At 44.0% G+C, this 19,939-nt stretch overlaps 1 protein-coding gene across 1 annotated transcript in view; it reads left to right on the top strand.

Annotated features, from left to right (window-relative positions):
- The window catches only part of ATP8B1 (ATPase phospholipid transporting 8B1), a 113,103-nt gene that overhangs the window by 35,016 nt on the left and 58,148 nt on the right, over positions 1-19,939 (top strand). The window contains exon 2 of the mRNA XM_082668149.1: positions 16,008-16,210. Coding sequence (XP_082524275.1) covers positions 16,030-16,210 — 181 coding nt within the window. The 5' untranslated portion in view covers positions 16,008-16,029. The remainder of the gene's footprint in view (positions 1-16,007; positions 16,211-19,939) is intronic.

Raw genomic sequence — 19,939 nt, 5'->3', positions numbered from 1 at the left:
GTTTTGTTTTGTTTTTTTTGCGGTACGCGGGCCTCTCACTGTTGTGGCCTCTCCTGTTGCGGAGCACAGGCTCCGGACGCGCAGGCTCAGCGGCCATGGCTCACGGGCCTAGCCACTCGGCAGCATGTGGGATCTTCCCGGACCGGGGCACGAACCCGTGTCCCCTGCATTGGCAGGCAGACTCTCAACCACTGCGCCACCAGGGAAGCCCTGGGGCCATGTTTTTTAAGAGATGGAATAAAAAGCTTTTTTAATTGGCATTTTTTAAAACCTCAGAACATTTTGCAGCTGTTTTAATAAATGTTGGACACCTCTATAGGTTTTATGTTTTCTCTTAAAATGCACATCAGAATAGATGTTTGTAGGAGGCCTTCATCAGTCGTTCCTGTTTGAGCAGCCTACCCTTATTTGCATTAAATACCAGTTGTTTCTTCCCGTTGTTCACTTCAAATAACTTGTAACCTAGTTAAGTGGCAAAAAAGTAGCATGTCTTATCTTTGGGTAATTAGGAGAGAGAAAACAGAACATGGTCATTTACATCTTAAGTGTATCATTTGTTATGAAAGCTAGCCACCTCTTTCCCTTTTAGGTTCACAGTCATGTGGGAGGTGAATTCTGAATTTGTAGACACACAATAAGCAGTATCTAACTGTAACATCTTCTGTTCCTAGGAATTAAAGAACTTAAAAATTTAAAGCCACACATTGAAGCAATGTATGTATTTACTATGGCTACTGTAACAAAGTGCCATAAACTGAGAGGCTTAAACAATGGAAATCTGTCGTCTCCCAGTTCTAGAGGCCATAGAAGTCCAAGATCAAGGCCATGCTCCCTCTGAAGGTACTAGGGAAGGATCTGTTTCTGGTTTCTTTCCCAGCTTCTGCTAGTTCCTTGTGGCAGCATAACTCCGATCTTCACATGGCAGTCTCTGTGTGTGTGTGTCTGTCTCTGTGTCCAAATGTCCAGATTTTATAATGACACCATTCATACTGGATTGGGGCTCATCCTCATGACCTCACCTTAACTAATTACATCTGCAACGACCTTATTTCGAAATAAGGTCACATTCTGAGGTACTGGAGGGTTAGGACTTCAACATATGAATTTGGGGTGACATTCGTAGCCGGCAGCATGATATGGGGAACAGAGCTAAAGCCCAGGAGTTGGAGACCAGCCAGCCGTGGTGTACCCCAAGTATTTGACATGCAATGCAGATGATTTTTTGAAACCTCCTTCTCTATAGGACAAAATTATTTTCAGTTAGCAATCAGGAAATGAAATGAATAAGAATAATTTTCATTTCTGGAGAAGAAACCCAGGCAGTGATGTTTTCTTTTATTAATCTAGAATTCATTTTGAATTTTTGGAGATAAGTCAGAACTCACTGTATGTTTCACTGTTTTAAATTTTGAATGCAAATATAAACTCCAAGTGGCTACAGAGGGTGTTGGAATTGAAGGAAGCATTCTGTTTTGTGATTGGTTGTTTTAAATTTCATGTCACTCTTCTGTCTCTTGTCTTTATAATTGCTCATTTCACGTCTGCTGCAGAAGCTCAGGCATATGTAATACCAGAGGCTGGAAGACACTTACTGCTGGAAGCCAGCCTCAAAGCTCCTGTTGCAACAACACATGCACCTGAACTTCGGTGTGACAGGGGGGCTGTGTAACCAGGAGTTCTCAGAATTAGCTTCCATATACTCCCACATTTATTGTAGCTAAGTAGTATTTTTTTTTAAGTTTACCTATATATTATTGAAATTGAGCAGGAACTACAACAAAAAGATTTTTGAGAGGAGGAGTGTTTTATCACTGACATCCATTCATGGCAATAATAATGTAAGAAAAACTATGACTTTTTAGTTGGTTTTGCTACTGTTTTTGAATCTTCTACAGGGAATGCACTTCCTCGTTACCTGCAAGCTGGGCTAACCAAACTCCCTACTCCTTGTAGGTCCCTGCAGTGGCAGCCTGACCCTGACTAGCTGTGGGAACTTGGATGAGTCACATTAAACGATTCTGCACCCAGTTCTAATGTGTGTGTGCTTTTCCCACACCCCTAAGGAATTCTCTAACACCAGCTGGCTGTCCTACAATTCGACATAATTCTGACACTATCCATCGTACCTGAAGATAACCTCAGACCCCACAGGTTAAGGGCTCAGTCCTACAAGACTGCTCTCCCCCCAACTTCAGACACCAGTGGCATGTCCAGGTTGTCACCTGTGCTTCTGACCTACCAGCTATAGATGGGAGGTTCCAATGACCCCCTTTTGGGGTTCAATTAATTTGCTAAAGCAGCTCACAGAACTGAAATATTTTACTTGTTCTAGATCACTGGTTTATCATAAAAGACTATAACTCAGGAATAGGCAGATGGAAGAGGTGCATTGTACAAGGTATGGGGAAAGGTTCACCCTCTTCCCAAATCTCTGCCTGTTCGCCAACCCAGAAGCTCTTCAGACCTCTCCTTTAGGGCTTTAATGGGACTTCATTGCATCGATGTGATGGGTTAAATCATTGCTATTGGTGACTGATTCAACCTGTAGCCCATTTCCCAATCCCTAGGTGCTTTCCTAAAGTCACCTCATTAAATAGCAGAAGACACTTTTGTAACTCTCACCACTTAGGAGAATCCAAGTTTTTAGATCTGTCCCAGGAACAGGACAAACACCAAATACGTATTTCTTACTGTAAATCATGATATCACACACATCTCTCATTCTTAGTTCCTGGGAGAATGGGCCAAGGCAGTGGTCATTTTATCTTTTTTTTGAAAGCCATAGTTCTTCAAATAAAAATTGTACAGTACACCATAGATTTAAAAGAGTTGGCTGGCTTCCCTGGTGGTGCAGTGGTTGAGAATCCACCTGCCAGTGCAGAGGACATGGGTTCGAGCCCTGGTCCAGGAAGACCCCCACATGCCGCGGAGCAGCTAAGCCCTTGCACCACAACTACTGAGCCTGTGCACCACAACTACTGAAGCTCGCACCCCTAGAACCTGTGCTCCACAACAAGAGAAGCCACTGCAGTGAGAAGCCCGTGCACCGCAACAAAGAGTAGCCCTGCTTGCTGCAACGAGAGAAAGCCCGCGTGCAGCAACAAAGACTCAGTGCATACAAAAATAAAATAAATAAATTTATTTTTTTAAAAAAAGAGACGGCGGCTGAACTACTGAGCCCCTCTGCCCCAGGGGCTCTTCTAAGGACACTGCCAAGGGGCACCTTTGGGACACCACATGACCTGTCAGCGTAGGGGGCTGGATGGGGTAGAGGGCAGGAGCCAGGCAGCTCCAAGGACCTTCTTCCTCCCAGGTAAACAGAGGGCAAAAGGCATTTCATATAAAGTCAGAGACCCGGATTCTAGGTGACAGCGAGGAATTCTCTTGTAAGGGTGAACCCACGCTTACCAGTAGTGACCTCCATTTTATGCCCCTCCCCCTTGCTCAGTTTCGTCAGAGGTCACCTTGAGTGGAGACATCCGAGGACGTCGAGGGCATCCTGGCTGGGCACACACCCATACTAGCTCCAACACAAAGTTAACTGTGTGTCTCTTAGTTATACGTCTCCTCAGCTATAAATTGGATTAATTATCTCTTCTCCAACTTACCCCATGGTGATGCTCTTAGGTACAATTAAGGCACTGAGTGTTGCGACTAAGCATAGACTTTCAATAAGGAATTTTATCCCATGTACCTCCTATATGCTCTTGGGCAGAGAATTTAACCTCTCAATGTCAGTTTCCTCATCTGTAAAATGGGGATAACAGTTTGACCCTCAGCAAATGAAATAAAATAGTACATGCCAAGCTCTCAGCTCAGTGACTGATACACAGAATGTGAAGTCAGCTACCTTTAAACACTTACCACCATCATCCCAGGAAAACACTGGAAGCTTTGGAAGCTCTATAAGTATTCTCATAAATCCTTAAACCTATCAGATCTGTAGAAACTTAGACACTTCTGTTAATTGACCTGTCCAAAAATCTGAAAGCCAGAACAGATAGTTAGAATTGCTGGCCATCTGTAGGAAACCCTGGAGATCGTTCAAACCAAACGTGTTTCCAAGGGACATATAAAATATTAACCACGTGTTTGCAGTATGATCTTGGTGCAAAACTTTGGGTGTGAAGTCAGCTGTCTGGGAAGAGTTTGTAATCTAAGTTGTGTCCTCTAAGCTGACTTTAAATACAGCAGGGGAGACAGTAATGAAATATCAGCTGTGCCCTTCATCCCTTCAATTTCTGGGACCCAGAATTTGTGAAGATGTTAATGTTCAAATGGACCGAGAAGTAAGACTCTGTGACCAGGCATAGACATTCATGAAACCATGACAGTGTCTTTTTTTTTTTTTTTTTGGCTGCTTTGGGTATTTGTTGCTGCACTTGGGCTTTCTCTAGTTGTGGCGAGCAGGGGCTACGCTTCGTTGCGATGTGCGGGCTTCTCATTGCGGTGGCTTCTCTTGTTGCAGAGCACGGGCTCTAGGCACGCGGGCTTCAGTACTTGTGGCTCGTGGGGTCTAGAGCGCAGCCTCAATAGTTGCGGTGCACGGGCTTAGCTGCTCCGCAGCATGTGGGATCTTCCTGGACCAGGGGTCGAACCCGTGTCCTCTGCATTGGCAGGCAGATTCTTAACCAAGTCCCCATGACAGTGTCTTGAAAAGATACCAAGTAGGTGCCCTGATCATCCTTGATGTATCAATCATACATACTGTCTATTTAAACCTTGAAACGTATTTACAGATGAATATTTGGAAAATATAAAACATCTTTACATATAAAAAGGTACCACAAGGGAGTTTGTATTTTCAGTTGAGGCCACAGACCTTTTGGATGTCTATTATGATGGGATGAGGAACAACTAACATTTTAAATCATTTTGTCACTGGACCTCTGTCCAGGGCTCTTGAGGTCTGTTGTTTTTATTGCGTGAAGCCCGGAAGTTTAGTGAAGGTCGATAGTTTGGGGTCTCCATTGGCACAGAGGGCTGTAAGGGAAAAAATGGGCCCAGACTACATTTCATGGCATTTCATGATCCTTAGGAGAAAATTGGGATCTTATATTGACTAATGCACCGGGAGGGTGTGTTGATACGAAGGATAAAAAGGTAGGTTTCATCTCTCCTGCCTTGACATGCAAACCATCCCTTTTCAGGGCTCAGACCACCTCGGGATGAAAGCAACCTGCTTTCGCTTTTGCTTTTGGTTTTGTAATCATTTGCACAGAGATAGGATTGATAGTAAGAAAGCGTGGGTGGGCATGGTCCTGATACCCTGACACGTCTTTTCTCTCCCTTTAAACAGCTCTGTGACAAATCTTAAGAGATTTGGGGGCAAACGCACCTGGTTGAAATCTCATTCTGTGACCCTGGAGGAGTCACCTAACCTCTATAAAGCCTGCAAAATGAGGATAATACCTGCTTTTTAGGTATGTTGTGAGGATTTCATGAAATGAGCCCAGCACATAAGTGACTGCTGAACAGTCTTCAGATACAAGGGGTGGGTAGGTATTATCAATTGTTGATTACTTTAGAAGAAAAACACACAGTGGGTTTCTTCTTCCAGAGCAAGAATGCTTTTCCAAAATACACATGTATGTGTTATTTACAAAGCTGCAGTAATAGGACACAATTATGATTTCTGTGTTTCCCCCAATTTAATGTTGTATTTAAAGCATTTCCTATGTTTCTAGGACTGTCATTTTTAATGGATACTCTAAGATAATAATTTATAAAACCATTATCCTGATGGACTTTCAGATGGTTTCTATTCCTGCTTTATATAGCTGACGACAACAATCCAGAATTTTTCTGTGAATAGAGTTATTTTACTTGTTGAATTGTTTCTGTTGGAAATGTTTCTATAAATGAGATGATTGGGTCACATGTTATAAATATCTTTAGTGTTATTGGGACATAAAGTGTTGCTGTATTGTTTTCCATTGGAATGTACCAATTTCAATGTCAGCAGCAGGAGGCCTGTGTGTGTGTGTGTGTGTGAGAGAGAGAGAGAGAGAGGGAATTCACTCAGCTTTACAACTGCCCAGCACTAGATGTAGTCATTGAATATTGTTAATAGGCATAAAATGGTGTCTTACGTTTTCATCAGTTTGCCCCTCTTTGATTGCTAGCAAGAGTAATCTTTTCCTGTGTGTTTGTTCCCATTTACTTGTTACATCAGACCTTTTTCTATCCTTTTATTCAAACAAGCAGTTCCTATTGAATCTGAATGGGGAATACACATTGTCTCTTTGTAGAATGAAAAGTTTAAGATTTATATTCAGTTCTGCAAGATTCTGCTGATTCCTATATCCTGTCGTGTAACCTTTCTGTTAATTGCATCCATCCATCAATAGGCCGGTGACTCTTCAAACATTGAAATGAATTCAACTCGACAGACTAACTTTTTATTTCCCTTGGAGGTTTGGCTTCCAGGCAACTGTCAGATATAAAGCCCCAATGATTTTATATTATTTAAGCACGAATAGAAGTGAAAAACCTAATCACAGAGGCAATAGTAATGAAGTAAAATGGGACCATTGTCCCTAACAAGTAAGGATGACGCCTGAATGTAAAAATAACAATGTTTTTCTCCTGGTAACTTGCAGTATTTATGATCAAAACACACTGTGGATTGAAGCTGTGCTCCAAAGTCAACCTGTGGGGAATTCTGGCATTATTATCCTACAGGAATCCATTCTAGTCTTCTGTTTATTTTTCTTAGTTTTCCAGACAAAAGAATGGCAGCCCCACCCAATCTTAATTTGAAACACATTTTTCTAGCTGCCACCACCCTGTTTCGGGCCTGTGTTCCTTCTGGCAGCGGCTACGTTCACACGCTGAGCGCTATTGCTGAATGTGGCCACAGAGGTAATAGGGCCGAACTGCTTGGCTTTACCGGTGACAGGCGTGCCTGGGAGATTCTCAGTGTCCACTGTGACCCCTGGATGGTCTCCCTGCCTGGCTCTCACCTTCCTGGCCACCCACACTCCCTCCGCTATCAGATTCATCCTGCTGCAGCACCGGGCAGATCGGATGTCTCTCCTTGCAGATACGTTCAGTGCTTCTGTCCACTGCCTGGAATAAAGCCTTGTCAGGTCCTCGTAGGCGGGGGAAGGTGACTCCACCCAGCCTCTCATGAGCTCTGCCCCAATCCCCCCTAAATCTTTCAGCCGGGCAGGTGCCTTATATTTACTTTCCTGCCGCTGTTTTCACTCTGTTCCTCATTCCTGAAAATGTCTCTCCCATCCATGCAGAGTTCTTGCTCCCCTCTGTGATTCCCACACACATTGCCCAGCTCATAACAGCTAGGAAATGATTATTGATTTCCATACACTCTAATGTGACATAAAGGGAGAAGCTTTTTTTTTTTTTTTTTTTGTGGTACGCGGGCCTCTCACTGTTGTGGCCTCTTCCGTTGCGGAGCACAGGCTCCGGACGCGCAGGCTCAGCGGCCATGGCTCACGGGCCCAGCCGCTCTGCGGCATGTGGGATCTTCCCGGACCGGGGCACGAACCCGTGCCCCTGCATCGGCAGGCGGACTCTCAACCAGTGCGCCACCAGGGAAGCCCAAGGGAGAAGCTTTTAAAATGTTACAACTCATCCGTGAAGGAAAGACCTGTCTGTAGACACCAGAGTTGGCTTTAGTTTGTCACGTTCTCCATTTCCTTTGCTTACGTTTTTCTTGTGACCTAGGAGGCTCTAAGTTGGTCTGTAGACAAGGACAGCATTTGCCACTTGCAGTCGGGGAGTGGGCTCTGATGCTTCCTGGGTGTGCTTGAATTCCACTCTGAAGCCCCTGTGTGTGTACTGCACCACACCTAGCACAGAGCCGGGGATGCGGTAAGGGGGCCTGCATCCAATCTATGTTACCGCTTAGGAGCTAAATAACCTTGGGAGGGTTCCTTAACCACCTTAGTTTTCTCATTGGTAAAATGGCAATGATAGCACCTGGCCACCTGTCTCAGAATAATTCCACGACAATTGTGAGAGAGGATGTATGTGAAAATACTTAGGAGTGAACGGTAAGGGGCAACCTCGTGGTAACAGGAAGCAGTCATCATTACTAGGATATGCTGGGGAGCCCATGACAGAGTTGGGATGACAGTATCACGAAGAAATCCTTTAAGTTTTATCAGGTGAATGAAAAAAACCGCCCTTCTCGAGAGGTCAAAGTTTTGAGGTTTCCCCTGCACCTTTTTAAATGGTAGCCGTCAGAGGTGTGTGATGTGAACTGGAGGTCGGTCTTCCTTTGTGGCAAAGGGCTCTGGGTGGACTTTCAGAGGAACAGAGGATAAAGCTGTGGACCCAGAGAAGGCTTTTCTATCATGAGTAAAGGCCCTGGCTGAATTGTCCCTACAACGGTGATATTAATGGTCCCTCAGTTTTGTGTTAGTTATCCCAGGCTTCTAGGTTTTCTAGGCTTCAGTTTGGGAGGAAATAAAAATTATTAACCCCATTTGTCCTAGGAACAGTAATTGTATTGTTTCTAGAACAGTATAAAGTTTGAATTTAATCTAGATCTTAGGTAGGTTTTTTTTTTTTTACATCTTTATTGGAGTATAATTGCTTTACAATGGTGTGTTAGTTTCTGCTTTATAACAAAGTGAATCAGTTATACTCCCTTCCCATATCTCTTCCCCCTTGCGTCTCCCTCCCTCCCACCCTCCCTATCCCACCCCTCTAGGTGGTCACAAAGCACCGAGCTGATCTCCCTGTGCTATGCGGCTGCTTTAGGTAGGTTTTATTACTGTTGGTTCATGAGTTTTTTTGGTCTAATTACAACGGTCGTCCAGCTTATCACATTTTACTCTCAAGAGTATTGAGCAACTAACACAACATTGTAAATCAACTATACTCCAATAAAAAAATTAATTAAAAAAAAAAAAGAGTGTTGAGCAGATTCCAAACAGTGTGTGGCATGTGTCTGGACTGACTAGGAGAATAGAGATTTCTGCTGCCTCTTGGATGGGACTCTTCTTTGGAATTACTTGGAAATAATACCAGCCATATTAGGTGCCTTACCATAGAATTCTTATTATTTGTGGTTAATGATATGTGTATTAGTTATTTATTGCTGCACAACAAATTACTCCAAAACGTAGAACAACACGTATGTTGTCTTACAGTTTCTGTGGATCAGGACTCTGACCACTGCCTAACTGATTCCTCTGCTTCAGGGTCTCTCACAAGCCTGCAGTTAAGGTGTCAGCACAGGCTGGGGTCTCATCTGAAGGCTGGACTGAGAAAGGATCCACTTCCCGGTTCCTGTGGTTGTTGCCAAAATTCCTTTCCTTTTTTTTTAAATTCAAAAAATGTGCTTATTTGTTCTGGTTTTTTGAGATATAATTGACCTATAACATTGCATTAGTTTAAGGTATACAACGGAATTATTTGATGTATGTATATATTGTGAACTGATTACTACAGTAAGTTTAGTTAATATCCATCATCTCACATGGTTACAGTTTTTTTTTCGTGTGATAAGAGCTTCTAAGATCTACTCTCTTAGCAACTTTCAACTATACAATACAGTATTGTTAGCTATAGTCACGATGCTGTACGTGTACAAAATTCATTTCCTTAAGGGTTGTTGGACTGAGGACCCCAGTTGCTTGCTGGCTGTTGGCCAGATGCCCACTCAATTTCTTTCCATATGAGCCTCTCCGTAGGATAGCTGCTTCATCAAAGCCAGGAAGGGGTGAGGGGACGAGAGCTGGCTGGCAACAAGGAAGTCACAGCCTCTTATAATCTAATCACGCACAAGACACCCCATTCTGTTGGTTAAAAGTAAGGCATTATATATGTACAGCTGATTCACTTTGTTATAAAGCAGAAAGTAGCACACCATTGTAAAGCAATTATACTCCAATAAAGATGTTTAAAAAAAGAAAAAAAAAAGCAAGGCATTATGTCCAGTCCATTCTCACGGGGAGGGGATTACACAAGAGCATGAACACCAGGTGGTGGGATCATTGGAGGCATCTTAGATTCTGCCTGCCAGAGTTGTAATTTATTTATTTATCTATTTTTATTTTTTGGCTGTGCTGGGTCTTTGTCACGGCACGCAGGCTTCTCTGTAGTTGTGGCACGTGGGCTTCTCTAGTTGTGGTGTGTGGGCTCCAGAGTGCATGGGCTCAGTAGTTGCAGCATGGGGGCTCTCTAGTTGTGGCACGCGGGCTTCGTTGCCCTGCGGCATGTGGGATCTTAGTTCCCCAACCAGGGATTGAACCTGCATCCCCTGTATTGGAAGGCAGGTTCTTACCCACTGGACCACTAGGGAAGTCCCTCAGAGTTGTAATTTATTATATTTAGTATGAAACATATAACTAAAACATGCACAGATAGCATAGAGCATATAGAAATATAATACACAAATTTATTATATCGTGAGATATGTTAAATACTTTGTATTATCTATAATAATAATAAAAATAGGCAAATGAAATGAGGAAAATTCCATTTCAGAAATACCCTTTCTTGCTGAGGACTTTAAAGAGCCATAAAAAAGATGATGAAGAATGAACACAAATGAATATTGTGAATCTTACTTCCTGCTTAGGCTGGAGTCATCCTGGACATGAATCAGTTTATACCCCAGGGATATCATTGATCAGGGACTCTTGGCCTTCCCCAGCCTCTGAGTTGTGTTATGTGTACAGATCAGACCCTAGCAGTGGCAGAACTCAACTGTTTTCGTTCCTCCTTTCCCTTCATTTGAATCTAGCAACCTTGTGATAGCAACAAAAGTTTGTGCTTTCATTACTTCTGACTTCAGAGTTTTCTTGCAAAGGCAGAAAGGTATTTCTTTGTGCCTGGGTTTCCCTCTCTCTCCTTCAGACCCCCTACTCCACAAAGGGAACAGAGAATTTCATGAATTCATTCACTTCACAAGCATTTCAGAGCCAATTATCTAAAGATGGCAAGTGATAGACGTTAGCGGTTCAGATTTGGAAATCCTGCCGTTTACCCCTCCTGTCTTCTGTGGTTTATGACCAAGAGGGCTGAATACTGCAGAAGGCAGGATGGGAAATAAGGCATCTTCCTCCTCCGCCCTTTTTTTTAACAGATGAGAAAAATGAGCTTCCAAAATGGTAATAAAGTGGTGAACGGTAGAGCCATGGTTTGAATCCAGACCTATGTTCTTTCCAATTAATCACGCTGCTTTTCAGCCTGACCAGGAGCTGAGGGCATTTTCCTAAGATCATGTGACCAGAAGAATCCTTGAATGCTAAATCACATGGATGACTTTTTAAAAATCCTGATAAATCTTTTGCTTCCTTGCTCTAATATTTATTCACATTTATATCCAATGTCGAGATTATAAGCACATGGATTAATGATGAAATACTGCATTGAACTGGATATTGGCAGGTGCGTGACCACAGCTTCCTCACAGGAAACGGGTGTGTTGTTACCTCAGGCGTTTGGAATTGCGTGTCTTTTCTAGTTAAACAGCTATGCAACAGTTGAAATAGTACCATTCCCAATCAATAGGGCAACTGTACGATTTAGGGCCATTTCCCCACCACTACACCTGGTGGTTTATTTCACATTCCCAAAGCATGCATGATTTATCCGGGTCAATGATGATTTTATGTGACCATGGGCATTTGATATTGACCACTTCTTTTGTTGCTGTCTCTTATTATCTTTTCTTTTAGTTCAGGGGTCAACAGACTTTTTTTCTGTGAAGGGCCAGATGGTAAATATTTTAGCCCCTGAAGCCATCCGGTGTCTATCACAGCTATTCAACTCTTCTGTTGTGCAAAATTAGCCATAAACAGGACATAAAGGAAAGAGCAAGGATGTGTTCTAATACAACTTTAGTTACAAAAACAGACGATTGGCCAAATCTGGCCCTCAGGCTGTAATTTGCTGACTCTTGTCTAGACTGTAAGTCTCCAAAGGACAGAGTCCAAACTGCCTCCTGTGTGGTTTCTGGAGAGGCCTCTCTCCTTGGCCGCCATCTTGCAGCATCCCCATATGGCCTTTCCTCTGTGCACGTGCAGAAAGAGAGAGCTCCTGGGTGGCTTATCCTCTTCTTATAAGGACGTGAGACCCGTCGGATTGGGGCCCCACCCGTATAACATTATTTAACCTCAGTCACCTCTTGAAAGGCCCTATCTTCAAACACAGTCACGTTGAGGGTTAGGGCTTCAATCTTTGAATTTTAGGGGGAGGCAGTTCAGTCCATAACCCATAGGAAGGGTCTAAGCAGGAGAGTGGCATGACTCTGGTGGCTGGGTGGAAGTGGATGGTGGGAAGTCCTGTTAGACTCCACCTGCAGCATTTCAGGAGAGAGATGGTGGTGCCTGCACTAGGGTGGTGGCCGTGGAGACGGTGAGGAAGACATGGGTTGGAGGAATGTGTCTGGGGAGAAATGACAGGCCTTGCTGTGTCCTGGGGCTGTCACACATAATTTACTTACCCGTATCCCTCAATAACTTGGACGATGGTTTGGTTCCCAGTGCCTCCGGTAGCAGTCTGCACCGAGCAGGTGCTCAGTGGAGGTTGAATAAATGCACAGGTGTGTGTGACGTGCTGGAGTGATGGGAAGAGACATTACAAAGTTTCCAAATCCATGTGTGTAGTGCCTGCTTTACAGAGATCATGGTTTAGACCTGGAAAGCTGCTTTATGTCACCTAGGGCTTCCAAGAAATGATTTCTAGCTAACTTTTCTTTGGTAGCCTAAGATGGCAGAGCTAAACTATTCCATGAGTGTCTGCATTACACTCACGTACATACAGCAAAGAACTTCCTGCTCAGCTTAGAGGTCCCCACCCAGCCTTCCAAGTCAGCCGCCCAGATCTGGCCTGTGGCAGGTGTTCGGCTGGTGAGTTGCTTGGTTGTGCAGTGGTTTGCTTTCTTTGAATCCCATGCTTGTGGTTGTAAATCTCTTCCTTTTTGTTTGTCTCCTCCTTCAACCTCAAAGGACTGGATTCGGACTGGATTCCATCTTCAATCTTTTTTTTGTTTGTTTGTTTTGGCCGCACCACGTGGCTTGTGGGATTTTAGTTCCCTGACCAGAGATTGAACCCAGGCCCTCCGCAGTGAGAGCATGGAGTCCTAACCACTGGACCGCCAGGGAATTCCCTGGATCCAATTTTTTTTAAATTTATTTATTTATTTTTGGCTGCGTTGGGTCTTCGTTGCTGCATGTGGGCTTTCTCTAGTTGCAGCGAGCAGGGGCTACTCTTCGTTGTGGTGTGCGGGCTTTTCATTGCGGTGGCTTCTCTTGTTGCGGAACACGGGCTCTAGGTGTGTGGGCTCAGTAGTTGTGGCTCACGGGCTCTAGAGCGCAGGCTCAGTAGTTGTGGTGCATGGGCTTAGTTGCTCCACGGTATGTGGGATCTTCCCGGACCAGGGCTCGAACCCATGTCCCCTGCATTGGCAGGTGGATTCTTAACCACTGCCACCAGAGAAGTCCCCCTGGGTCCAACTTTAACATGGGAAATAAGCACGGAGACGCTTGGCAATAATGATAACAAAATGATCATAATGCCACTGACCTGGATACTTAAAAATAGTTAAAATGGTAAATTTAGTTGTGTATATGTACTACAATAAAGAAACTTTCTCTATGATGCTTTCAGACTTTTCAATATTTTCTATGCCCCTGTAATGGAGAGATTAGATACTAACTCTGCCACTTACTAGCTGAGCCTCAGTCTCCTTATCTGAAAGATGGGTAGATAACATCTCCCTCACAGGGTTTTCCTGCTTGACAGATAGTAGGTGCTCAATAAATGGTCACTACTTTTATTATGTTTGTTCTGAAAAATTTCTGGTGAAAGTCTGCCTTTGAGAGTTTGGGAATTTTTTAAGGATTATATTAAAATATTAGCTAAAGCATAAAACCACAAGTAGGGCCAATTAAACACATGTAAAATCCCAAGAAATAGTCATTTACTAACCCGCAGAAAATTGGGAGAGAGGAAAAATGTTTTACTTGGCAACTAAAGGTTTTAACTGTGAATACGCCTGTGCTTAAGTATAACCATGTTTTGTAATAGTCTAATATTTTACTTCCCAGTGAGGGGCAGATGCATTTTAGAAGTGATTTTTGGAGATGGAAAAGGCAACAGGGATGGATTCCCCACACTGTTCCATTTGTTATTATAAAACACAGTTTTTCTAATTACGGAAATAATTGTTAACAATGACAGCGACTGACGTTTGAGTACTTTCTAGGCTAAATACCAAATCGAGCCCTTTCCATGCATCATCTCACTGAGAATCACGCATGGCAGTTGTTGAAATTTGGGGAAATGAATAAACGTCTGCGAATAACTGGGACTGTTCTGTACATGTGGATTGTTAACTCGCCTTTCAACTAAATGTGTTTGGGTTTTTGCAATGTCATTAAAAACTTGTCCCACCGTGATCTAAATTGTTTTGCGCTGTCCCATTGTGTGAAGATGCCACAATTTATTTACACAGTTGCTAATCATTGGATATCCACGTTGCTTCTGGGTTTTGTTTTAAATAATATTGGACAAATTCCTCACATAAGTATTTGAACATTTCCTAGATGTACACCTATGGTTATAAAAATTTAGATGTTCAAGATGCTAGATTGGGTATAAAGCATGCAGCCAGCGAAATGGTTCCACTCAAGGCAACTAACACTTGATGAAAATATCTAACGAACTGTAACATAAACGTAGAATATAAAAGATGTCTCCTTGGAAAGCAATTGCTCTTGCTTCAAAATTTCACTAATTATTGTACAAGTTATCCAGCGTTGCAAAGGTTTGGTTTTCTCCTCTATAGAGGACAAATAACAATACCACCTTCACTAGGGTGGTATAGGGCATTTCAAGGAGCCAATGTTTATAAAGCATTTCATGCGGAGCCCCGCACGCAGTTAACACTAAATAAATGTGAGCTGCCTTTATTAATGATAATGAGTACATGTCGGTATGAAGCTTATGTAAATAATGCCAGGCTGTATGTCTGTCCTCACAAAGCCTGGGGTATTAGTGTAAATATTTTCCTAATATAAGTATAACTGAGGTTGTACTTGGCACTTATAAAGTGTCACTTTATAGAGTGGTGTATACACAAACAACAAATTTTAAATATAGGGAGTGGGTGGTGGCATTTAGGCAGTAGGCTAGGATGTGCTTTCAAGAAGTCATTAGTAAAGTTTGAGGACCTAAGCTTGTATTTAAATGCATCACAGAGGAAAAGCTCAGAATATTAGCGTTAGCAGAAACCAGATATCTTAGGACAAACTTTGCCAGCAATCCACAATTTCCAAAAGAAATTCATTTCCATTAAGACCCACAGTGCAAACTTTGCCAGCAATCCACAATTTCCAAAAGAAATTCATTTCCATTAAGACCCACAGTGCAAATAAATCTATATATGTGTTTGTTTTGTAAAACTGTTCCCCAAACAGTACTAACTCTTTTTATGCGTGCTGTACTCTGATATTTTAAAATCTGTTTCACTTTATTTTAATGTTGGTTGTGAACCAATTAAATTAATTTTGCTGGGTAGAGACCCACGATTTGAAACACAACCTTAAAGCCTGTATACCCTTAAAAAAAGAAAGTTTGCAGCTACATTACAGTTGTAAATTCTCACCCAAGCATTTAATCAGTAATGAATGGTTTTGTTGTTATTTGCATGATAATTTGAACTTTGGGATCATTATTCAGGCATATTTCCATGTTAGTAAGTCAGGTTCTGTTAAAAGCGTTGTAACCGGGGCTTCCCTGGTGGCGCAGTGGTTGAGAGTCCGCCTGCCGATGCAAGGGACACAGGTTCGTGCCTCGGTCTGGAAGGATCCCACATGCCGCGGAGCGGCTGGGCCCGTGAGCCATGGCCGCTGAGCCTGCGTGTCCGGAGCCTGTGCTCCGCAATGGGAGAGGCCACGACACTGAGAGGCCCGCGTACCGCAAAAAAAAAAAAAAAAAAGCGTTGTAACCGAATGCAGGCAGAATTCAACCAAAAACTGGGTATGAGCCATGTTTCACTCTGGTTTCCCTTTCTTTTAAACCAGGTAGTTCCAATTTGCCAGCAGAATGAATACAGAAAGAGACTCAGAAACGACATTTGAGGAGGATTCTCAGCCTAATGACGAAGTGGTCCCTTACAGTGATGATGAAACAGAAGATGAACTTGAAGACCAGGGGCCTGCGGTGGAACCAGAGCAGAATCGAGTTAACAGAGAAGCAGAGGAAAACCGGGAGCCATTCAAAAAAGGTAACACGCCGGGACCTGGCAATGAGGTACTCGTCCGTCCTCACAAGGGCAGTGGCAACAGGTGCAAAGGACAGATGGTCCAGGAGGCATCTTCCTTCTCTTAGCTTCAGATGCAACTTGAAGCGCTTGGAAAAGTACACATTGTCCTCGGTGTGGTAGGGCTGGTGGACCGTAGCTGACAAGTTCTGCAGAGAAAATAGAAGGTCTTGCTTCGTGCCTATACATTTAGAAGGAAGCTGAGTGTGGAAGAATTTGCTTGTTACCACACCCAAGAACCTTGGAGTCACCATACCTTTGGTTCAGTCATTTGTGAATATAAAAGGGTTTTGACTCTCCAGGTTAAAAAAAAAAAATTATGGGTCTCCGCTCGCCACGAGTAGCCTGTGATGCAGCAGACTGTGCTCCCTGCCTAGAATCAGGGCAGCTTCAAGGCAGGGTCTAGACCACGGACTGGCAAACGTTTTCTGTCAGGGGCCAGGTAGTAAATATTTCAGGCTTCGTGAGTCATACAGTCTCTGTCAAAACTACTCAGCGTTACTGATGTTTCTTGAAAATGGCCATAGACAGTCTGTCATTTAGGGTAACAGAACGTAGCTGACTTGCATGATTTGGCCTTTTCCCTTGTGGCTTTTCTGTTTCATTCCCTGCTGGTTCTCCCACGCTGGCAGACACGGGTGTCCTTTTTTCCTTTGCTCCAGGAGGAGGCTGATCCTTTCTCTTTAGGCCCCAGATCTGCTTCAGATTTCAGGATGAAAACGTTGTCCTCCACGGTCCCTTGCATTCCAGCCAAATAACTTCGGTTTCCCATTCACAGAAATCTCCAGGAAATTGTTCTATTTCTGACTCTCTACATACACCTCTCCCCAGCCTCAGTCAGAATAACCTCTGGTTTTATCTGGTTTCCCCAGAGCCTCTGTCATTGCTGATCTGCCCTTCCAGGCCTGCCAGAAGCCTGCTTTCCTCATGTCACTCCCTGCCCGTCTCTCCCTCCAGGATTCTGCTGCCTGTTAAGCTGGTTTTTTTTTCCCCCAACAGGTTTCACCTGTAGAAAAAGTGACACAGCACGAAATCCTACTTATGTAATGATTCTTCCTGCTCTCTGGTCAGATGGTGCCTGTCTTCTGCTCTTCTGTGTGGGGATGTGCATGTACCACAAGGGCCCCCTGCCACCGCAGGCTTCAAAACCTGGGAAGGCCACTGTCTCAAGTCTATTGTTTTCCCATCCTCAGCTTTCCATATCAAACATTTAGAATTATCAGATCTTACTGTGGATTTCTGGCTGTAATTTTCAGCTATTGAGTATAAGTGCTTTCTGCCTTGACGCAGAAGGCGCTACAGTCACGATAGTGGAGCTACCGTGCAATGGAATCACTGCCAATCTGAACAGGAATGTGGCGTCTGTCATAACATGTCCAGACTGGATATCGTTCAGGCTGAAGTAGCCTGACGAGTTAGCACGGGGAGTTCTAGCTGATCGCCGAAATAGTAATAATGTGTTTCTTCCTCATTCTTTCTCCCACCGTGGTTCTGAGTTTCATATCTGTACCACGTGTGGGTATCTGATGAGCTGACACTGCAGTTCTCTAGGGGTGAACTTTGCTGTTGGTGCTTGCAGCCATGTTATCAGATGTGTGGCCCGGGACAAGGCCAAGGGATGGGGTTGGGTGCCTTCGGAAATGTCAGAGGGGCACGTAGTGGGCAGGAACTCTCACCTCTGTTTTTTTCCACCTCTGCCTTCACATGCTGCTGCCCTGGGCACTTTCTGATCGTTCAGTTCACAGGTCATGTTTCTTGTAGATTTCTACCCCCAGAGCACAGGCATTGAGGGAGCTCGGACTTCTTCAGAGTCTTTTCCAGTGGTGGTTTATATTTCTAGGGGAATTTGGTGGTTTTCAAAAACCCTTGTCAAGTGACTTTGCTTGTGACTTTAAAAAACATTACTATTGGTTTCCCTGGTGGCGCAGCGGTTGGGAGTCCGCCTGCCGATGCAGGGGACACGGGTTCGTGCCCCGGTCTGGGAAGATCCCACGTGCCGCGGAGCGGCTGGGCCCGTGAGCCATGGCCGCTGAGCCTGCGCGTCCGGAGCCTGTGCTCCGCAACGGGAGAGGCCACGACAGTGAGAGGCCCGCGTACCAGAAAAAAAAAAAATTATTATCATTATTATTAACTTCTTTTTGGCCTTGCTGCGCGGTTTGCGGAATCTTAGTTCCCCGGCCAGGAATTGAACCCAGGTCCCAGCAGTGAAAGTGCCGAGTCCTAACCCCTGGATTGCCCGGGAATTCCAAAAACATATTATTGTTCTAACACCTCTGTGTGCCCTTTCCAAACACAGAGGGGGCATTTATTAAGTGCTAGACCTCTTTACTTCCGTTCCCTTGTCTGCCCTGTGTCCCTTATGGCCGCTCTGCTTCCTCTCCCCCCCACCCCTTCCTCCCTTCTTTCTCTGCATCCGTCTTCCCCTCTTTTAATTTTTCTCCCATATTCTAACTTGGGCATTTTCCCAGTGAAGGTCAGTGTCACTCTGACTTTCCTTTTTAACTATAATCTGTCCGTCTTGACATTTTACGTGAAGGACAGTTTTCTTCAAAGAATTCACTTCTTTAGAGCACTGGAGCGTGAGTCACTCTGCGAAGTACCATCCAGTTGAGTGACACTGGGGACCCAGACCTATTACAGCAGAGCAATGTCTAAAAATGTGTGAACCATGTTCATTTTTTTAGCCGTATCTTTTTTTTTTTTGGTGGGGGTGGTGGGCTGCATTGAGTCTTCGTTACAGTGCACGGGCTTCTCATTGCGGTGGCTTCTTTTGTTGCGGAGCATGGGCTGTAGGCGCCTGGGCTTCAGTAGTTGCGGCGCACGGGCTTAGTTGCTCCACGGCATGTGGTATCTTCCCAGACCAGAGCTCGAACCCGCGTCTTCTACATTGGCAAGCCGATTCTTAACCACTGCACCACCAGGGAAGTCCTTTAACCATATCTTAGTGCAGAAAATTGGTTTTCTTTTTTTTTTTTTTAAAGATGCTTTAACCCCACTGAGCTTTAATAAGCCAGTGTTTTGAGAGACCATTGCAAGTGCTTTTCAGTGGAAGGACGTTTCTTGTGTGCTGTGAGAATCGAGAACGGGTGTAAGCCTGCTGTTAGAATGTGCTGTGAAGGAAGAAAGAAGCCCACAGATTTTACTAACGTCCCTTTACCCTTGGTTTCCTTTGAGCAACTGGTGACAAAAACGAGTGGGGATGTTTCCATCTGATGGAATGAACATTCTCATTTCCTGAACACACAAGAACGGTATATCCCAGAATGTGTTCTGAGAAACAGTAGTTCTGCCAGACATTCCCAGACACAAAGGTTCTGTGGTCCCTGAGACCAGAAACTCAGAATTCTTTATCCTTTAATTGGAGTTTAAGGTTGTCCATTAGCAGAAAATGATGCAGGAAAGTTTAGACTTTAAAGAAGCCAGTTTAATTTTATTTAGCCACAGGTTCCTAAAACTCCTTGACTCTAGAATTCCTTGACTCTAGGTGCTTTTCTGGTTTGTTTGTGTAGCTTACCCCTCCACCATCCTGGTATCCCCAGGTCAACTCCCTGGGTAATTCTGTGCCACTCGGGAACCAGCTTAGAGACGAAGTCCTTGGGAATCAATAAGTGCTCTGCGTTAGTGCACCCTGGCTCGCTCTTGTGAGCCTGCGGATGGAATGAGAAAGCTGTGTCCTACCTTGTTGGCAGCGTT

The sequence above is a fragment of the Grampus griseus genome (genome assembly GCF_964374135.1).
Source record: "Grampus griseus genome assembly, chromosome: 12".
NCBI classification, from domain to species: domain Eukaryota; kingdom Metazoa; phylum Chordata; class Mammalia; order Artiodactyla; family Delphinidae; genus Grampus; species Grampus griseus.
This window is presented reverse-complemented; position numbering and strand designations above follow the sequence as displayed.